This window comes from Propithecus coquereli, unplaced genomic scaffold (genome assembly GCF_000956105.1).
Source record: "Propithecus coquereli isolate 6110/MARCELLA unplaced genomic scaffold, Pcoq_1.0 Scaffold576, whole genome shotgun sequence".
NCBI lineage: Eukaryota > Metazoa > Chordata > Mammalia > Primates > Indriidae > Propithecus > Propithecus coquereli.
Window position 1 is genome coordinate 561,829 of NW_012151685.1, and position 7,578 is coordinate 569,406.

Below are 7,578 nucleotides of genomic sequence, written 5' to 3' on the forward strand. Positions count from 1 at the left end.
ATAAAAGAAGAAAATGGCATCGATTATATGCAAATATTTTGCTACAAAACAGTGTATGCCTTTAAGAGTTTACTGCTAGCCAAAACAATTCAGCTTTATCACTGGGAAGGGGATGGAGGCAGGTCTGTCATTTCCAATCCTGCAGCCAGAGGTGCCCCCATTCTGCTTATAGCAGATTTCTCTGTGCTTCTTAATTTCTTAATCAGGAAGTACCAATCCTTTAGTGGCGAGACAGTGAAAGTAGTCTGTTGTGGTGACGAAAGAATCACAGTGCGTGTTTGAAGACTCTAGTAATTGAATCCTGATCAATTGACACTAAAGTCAGCCTTTTAATATCATGGTTTTCCACTAGATCACAGGCCACAGGAAGTCAGGGACTATATTGAACCCCCAAGTTAGGGGCATGACACATGGCATGGAACACCCTAGTTCAATTCCTGGCACATATATTAACTAATCTGTTAAGTGGTATCATTGAGTAACCTCTGGTTATATATTACACAAAGAGCTAGGTACATGTTTTTCAAACTTAGTGATAGGCAATCAAAATCAGTTTGGAAAACAGGAGCAAAAGTCGGGGGAGGAACGCCTTTACTAGATGTGATCTGTAAAAAAACTGAGAAAAAGTCAGAAAATCCTACTTATTTCTGAGGTGCATCTATTGAATTGGTAAAGTAATACCAGTGGCTTAAAAAAAAAACGAAAACAAAATCCAACTTAGTGACCGAAATTCATCTTCATGGTTTTTATTTTAAAACATTTTTAAAAGTTTGTTATTACAGGTAATTTATTTTCTAGGCAGTAAATTCAGGTCCTAAATGGACACCTACTGATGGAACCCCGGCCTTAGGTCGGTTATCTTATATTCTGTTAGAAGTCAACATTCCAAAACACTTCAACAGAAATTAACAGCAACTGTAATTAAATCCCAAACATTTCTGACACTAGAAGCATTTTTTCTCTAAACGGGATGCGATTACAGTTGACAATTTCTCTTAATCTGAAAAAAACTCATCTTTCCACTCCCGCCCTCATATCCTCTTTCCATCCCCTCTTGTTCTGACACACACACACACACACACACACACACACACACACACACACACACACACACGTATATTCTGACCATTTTATTGCAGTGGAAAGTTGAAAGAGCAACACGCCAGCTACACCCCCTCGGCGCTCCTGGGGGCAGAACAGCAAAGTTCTCGGGCAGAGCCTTCCTTCCCAGAGCCCGGCGATGCGGTCGCTCTCGGATACCTGCTCCGCTTCGCGCTGCATCTAAAGATCCGCCGCCGGGAACAGTTGCGTCTCCATCTGGCCGCCAACCACCCAAGCTTTCTTCTCCTCCATCACCGCCACCTTCCTTCCTTCCCCCTCCTCCCCTCCTCTCCGTCTTCCCTCTCCACCCCCGCCCCCAGTCTCCTCCTCTTTTTCTCACTACAAGCGGTTGCTGATGCTGAAGCCGAGCGTCACTTCGGCTCCCACGGCAGACATGGCGACATTGACAGTGGTCCAGCCGCTTACTCTGGACAGAGGTAAGGGGGCGGCTCGCCCGCCGGGCCACCGCGTCCCCTCTGTGTCCCCCTCCGTGCCTGCCAACTCCCACCGGGACAGCAGGACGCTCGGGCAGGGGAAGAGGGGGAGCGAGGACGAGCCAAGAAGGCGTTCGCGCCGAGAGCAGGATACTTTCTTCCCCTTTCTCTCCCCGCCACGTCCCGCTGCCCCTTCACGCTGTACTCGCCCAGCACAGCGGTGCCTTCTTGGGGCTCTGGCGCCCCAGCCGCCACTCCCAGCCCTCGCCAGGTCGCCTGCGGGCCACCGGCTTTGTTGGAGCGGGTGCGCGGGGACCGCTGGGCGCCCGGGGCTCGGGGTTGGAGAGGGGCAGAGAGAAAGCTCGCCGGCCGGAGAGAAGACCGGTGAGGGCGCCGCCTGCCAGCCCGCACGGCCGGGCCGGGAGGAAGTTTGTGCAGGCGCCGGAGGGCGAGGGTCGGTCCGGTCCAGCTGCCTGTGCCCCGGCGCCCGCCCGGGAGCGGGCAGGGTGCAGCCCCGGGGTGGCCAGGCGCACGGCGGCTGGGCTGCCGCGGCGGGGAGCTGCCTCTGCCGAAAGGGCAACGCGGAGCGCGGGCAGCCGTACCCGGGCCGGGGGACGCGGCTGTCCCCGGCTTCGCGTTCCGAATGCGGCGGGGTCGCCAGCAGCCCTGGGCTGCAGCAACTCTCAGCGTCTCCCGCCCCAGCCAACCTTGCTCTCTCCCAGCGCGGCGCCCCCTCGGTGCCTGGGCTGCGGAAGGCGCGGGGACAAAGCGCAGGTTGGGTTGAAATTCAGCTTCTGACCTGCGACCCTGTGAGCCCTGCTCTCCTGACTTGCACGGGGAAACAGTTGTGCTTCCGCCCTGGGACCTCCCTAAGCTCAAGGATAGAGTCGCCCGCTGCGATTAGGGACCTCTCTGGTGCACCGGTGCGGGGTTATGCCTGTCTCTGAGTGTTCATGTTTCCTTTCTGGGTTCGACGTCCAGTTATGAAGGCGCTTGAGTCCCAGCGCTCTGCAGAGGAGGACACCCGCTAGTCCCTCTCCGCAGCGTCAGGATTTAGGACCCTGGGCGGCCATTTGGAAATGGTGTGCTCACACGAAAATGATTTCGTCCGATGTACCTCTAAACATTTTCTTTCTAGCGGATTAAACTGAAAGGTGGGGCAAAGCAAAAGCGCATCCTTCTGCGAGTACCGTGACAAAGCCAATGAACTCAGTTTGAGGTTTTTAATTTGGAGAGACTGTGGGTGACTTTAACGCGATCTGTTGGCGCCAGAACAGATGTTATGTGGTGCCCATAGCAACCTTACTTGGGATAAGAGTTGAAAAATGAAACATAATTGATTTATGTTGGAAAATGTTGATTTGCAAGCTAACAAATTAATAACAGTAGTTAAAGTGCTCAGAAATCCATTGTGTAATCCACGATTTCACCCCCAATATCATCATCTGCACTAAGCAGGATAGATCCATTACCAGTAAGAGCCAAACAGATGGCAAGCTATTAGAAACTATGGATTTCCCAGGTATTTCTGTTTTAATGTGATGAGCTCGTATATTGTCCCATTACTAAATCGTAGTCATTAAACATCCCAAGTAAAACGACTACATTAGGGGCAAAAACTCCAAGAAGATTGCCCTGAGTAATTTTATATACTAATAATAATACTAATAAAAAATTTTCACTGTTCGGGTTTTACCTAAGCCCTTAGTTGCTTCAGTCAGTTGTTGAGAGGAGGTGCTAATCAGATCAAGATTTATGTCTTAAAGTTTGTTATTGGTCACAGCCAAACTGTACCTGTTCTTCTCAGTGTGATTAGGTCCATGCAGAAGCTCCGGAGGGAAGCTGGGTTAGAGTGTGGATGGATGTAAATAAAATCACCAGCAGCTCACAAAAACTATGTAACGTGGGGATGATGGGTTATTGGCATCACCACTGTGCATAAAGTCAACATATATAAATATTTTTCTGTCTACCTTATTAAAATATGATTAAGTGGTTAGTTTCATCATTAAAATGATGAGATAAAAGGTTCTAAAATTTGTCCTTCAAATATAAGTGTCTTTAAAAAAAAAGCAGCCCAATAATACTGGACTGGATCCTAGTTGCAACTCTGCTACTCACTTTGGGTGTGTCATTTAACCTCTTCCGACATCAGTTTCCCTCTCTGCCATATCCAGAGTTTGGATTAAAATATTCTGACTCTGTGCAGGTTTAGCAGTCTATAATTCAATTAATTAAAGTTAGGACTCAGTTTTTGGTCACCTACTGGGAGATTTTCCAGATGACCCCTCTGGAAGGCTGCTTTGGTATCCTTTGATGGGTTCTAAATTTATGCACGGCTTTTGTCCCATCAGAGCATTTATCACACTCTGTTGCATTTGTCTCCCCATTGGATGGTGTTCCTTGAGGGAAGAGAATATTTCTAAATTCATCTTTGAATTTTCAGTGTCTGCACAGTCACTGACTCACAGTACAATAAAAAATTAATGTAAGTTAGTGTAAGTAAACTAAGGAGAGCAGTAACTTAAGCAATGTTAAAATATAGATATTTAGTACTGGAATGAGGTACACTTCCTAGATTCACAGCATTTTGGCCCCGGAAAGGATGTTAAAGGTAGCATAGGTCAGTGGTTCTTAAGCTTTCTTTCCCTTGTACACTTCTCAGTAACAGTAGCTCAGAAGGCTTTGATTTTTAACCAAAAGGGATTGTGGCAGGTAGGCAAAGGAGAGGAAGGAAAGAAGGTGCTTGTCAAAGCCTCCCAAGGGCATCCCAAAGAATATGAATACATTGTGCATAATTTTAGAGCTGCTAGTTTTCTTTTTTTTTTTTAGTATCTTCATTTTACAAATGAAAAACATGAAAGAAGTGATGAGATGTTTTCAAGGTTACTCTACTACCTAGTGGAGATTTTATACTAAAATCTAATTCTCTTTATTTCGTGCCCTTTGGCATCATAAACGGATACATCTGGAGTCTTCAGGGCAAACGTTTTAAGCAAACAAATCGAAGCTGTGGATTGAAATTAGGATTTACTGCTCCCCAAATTCAAAAGATATATCTGTAGGTAAGGAGCTCAGAAGTCTGCATCTAGCTTTTTGGGTCTTGTCTGGGAAGCAAGTTTTTTCAAAGCACAGGCTGGTGCCCGAAAGGATGAACAGGGTGACTTAAGACTTTCATGCATCTGTGCACGCCCAAAACTCGCCATTAAGACCTGAGATTAACCCTGTAAAGGCTTCTGAGTGGCTGTGGCCAGCGTAAGTTCCTGTTCACTCTGGTCCCAGTTCTTGATATTATTCACTATTGAGTGCCCACTATAAGACAGATCCTATTGTGGGATTGGTGTGCACTGGTGTGCTAAACAGATGTAATTCTGCTTCACATGGTAATTAGTATCTACTGGCGGAGGGAAATTAAAACACACACACAAACCATTCATTCATTCATTCATTCAGTATTCATTTATCACCTACTACATACAAGATGCTGTAGAAATACCAGAAAAAAAGTTTTTGCTTTTATGGCCCTTAAGAGTCTAATGGAGGAGACAGATAATAAGTAACAGATTAATTAATTAATTAATTTAACAAATAAATATTGAGTACCGAGTACCAGCTTGATACCAAGCATTGTTTTATGCACTGTAGCAGTGGTAGTAAACAAAATAAATAAAATCTAATGGCATTTACATGCTAATGAGCGTCACACAATGGACATATATGTACAAGTGCCAAGGAGAAGAAATAAAACTGGATAAAGGAGAGTGCTATCAATGGGGGCTGCTGTTTTAGATATGTTAGTCAAGGAAAGCCCTCCTGAGTTCATGATATTTGAGAAGAGCACTATGGAAAGAGAGGAAGCAAATGTAGATATCTTGGGGAATGTGCTCAGGAGGAGGAACTCTTGTGCATCCTGGGAACATCAAGGAAGTCAGTGTGAAAAAGTAAGCAGAGGAACGAAAGATGGAAAATGGGATGTGTGAAGTTGGTAGCCAGGGGCCAGATGATGTAACTCATAATTGGGATTTTAGATTAGTTGAAAATATGAAGTGCTCTAAAGAAAATAAACATGTCATTGGATAGGGAATAATGGGGAAGGACCTATTTTGTTAGCTTTGGTCAAGGAAAGCTCCCTGAGAAAGGAAAATTTCCTTTCTGAGTTTTGGTGTATTATATTAATAAGATCCTTAGGAAAACATTCCAGAGAGAGGGAAAAATACACATAAAAGCAGTTTCACATTTACAACTCGGCTACCATTCACTTAATACATCTATAACCAAGAAAATGATCAAAAATTAAAATTAGCAAGAAATAGTAGTACTCTAAGGGTGCATCCTGGGGTAGAAATTTGATTATATATGCCAAGAAAACCTACAGTTCAGCTTATTGCTTCTTTTTATTGCTAGGCTAAAATAACATAAATTATCATTAGCTTTTCAGAAATATACTGAGCCCTGTAATTTACACGTCCCTATGCATAAATCTACATGTTGAATGGAAGTGGTCATTATAGGAGATACATTCATTTTCAGTCTAATATTTTGTGTTAGACAATGGTGGTATAGGTGGTAGTACATGTAATTTACCCTTGTGGCAAAGAGAAAATGCTGATAAAGAGATTAGTATGAAATTCCCTTCCAGACTTTAAAATGTTCACAGCCACTCTTCCCTACATCAGAGATTCATTTGCCCTGATTGTAATCTTTCAAACCAGGAATGACCTTCAGTTAAACTCAAGGGAACAAAGCAGAATGCAATCCTTGATACTTAACACCTTCATATTAAAGAACACGAGAATGTTTCACTATGTTAAAAACTGCATGGATTTAGGCACTTTCTTAAGTACAGTAGCTTCAACTCTCCTTCACTTTCCATCTCAAGGTCAAAGAAGATAATACAAAAGAATTCTTCAAAATTTCACTTTTGCTTACCTTTTTCCCCCTAATTTTAAGGTGAATGGCTTTTAAATAATTATGGCATATAAAGGAATAATATAAAACCAACTCTTGGAGAAAAATGAATAATTAAAACATTTCTAGGAGTTAATTAAAATTATGCAATTTAAAATATTTGACACTTTCCTTATGACATGATTAGTAGTTTGTAATCTGCATCTATGTGCTTATATAAGATAAAATGTTGATATTACTGGCATCTAACATTTTCTGTGAGTTAAATTCAAGTTGGACAAGTTGCAAAAATGTAAATGGAAATCTTTATTTCTTGGCTTCTAAAATAAGTTGTAATTTAAAATATTGATTAAACAAATCTTAATGTGCTTTTCCTTTTTTAAAAAATCAAACCCTTGTCCTTTAAACATTCTAATATAAAATCACATACTTTTATTTTGCAGATTTCAACCTTATGAAAAAAATACAAGAACAAAAATTGAATGCAAATGAGAATCCCATGGGTGCCACATTTTTCATAGAATTTGTGATACATTAAATTTTTTCTCTTTTCCCTTTTCACTTTTCAAGGCATGCAGAGCTTATTACTTCATGTATCTTCCAATTCAAGCCTTGAGCAGCCTATAGCTTTTCTAATCACCTCTATTCACTAGTTTTTATAAAATCTGTATTTGCCTGAAAATTGCTTTTGCTCACAGTCCAAAGGGACTTGCCTCTTCTCTCTCACTCCTAGTATTTTTTTTAAAAATTGACATGAATAGAGATTAAGAAATAAGAAAAATATAAATTAAGTTAGTCTTTATGTTGTTTTAAAGATGTATGCCCTGGTGGTTTTGATCAGGAAAGGACAGAAAAGAGATGACCTGAGTATATTTTGTCTCTTGTCTTAAAGCCTTCCCACATCAGCATCCAGATATGTTCTAGTCTACAAATATTTAGTGCTTGCTTGCTTTCTCATCTTTTCTGTGGTCTCCAATAAACATTTTTAAATTGTTTTTAATGAACCTTTTTGTTTTTTGCATATCAGTGAGAGTGCTTCCTTTTGCACTATACAGTTATAGAATACTCCCAGAGTCAGATTTTTCCCACATCTGCCTTTTCTGTTTTGTTTGATAATGAAAAGTTGCAAAGAGAA

The 7,578-nt window shown here is 42.2% G+C and overlaps 1 protein-coding gene across 2 annotated transcripts in view; it reads left to right on the forward strand.

The window, feature by feature from the left end:
- The first annotated feature begins 1,173 nt into the window (after positions 1–1,173).
- LIN7A (lin-7 homolog A (C. elegans)) overlaps positions 1,174–7,578 on the forward strand; it is a 175,388-nt gene continuing 168,983 nt past the window's right edge. Inside the window, exon 1 of one of the 2 annotated variants that reach the window (XM_012658162.1) lies at positions 1,174–1,538. In XM_012658162.1, coding sequence (XP_012513616.1) covers positions 1,457–1,538 — 82 coding nt within the window. In that variant the 5' untranslated portion in view covers positions 1,174–1,456. The remainder of the gene's footprint in view (positions 1,539–7,578) is intronic. The other variant, XR_001138068.1, reaches the window with a different exon arrangement.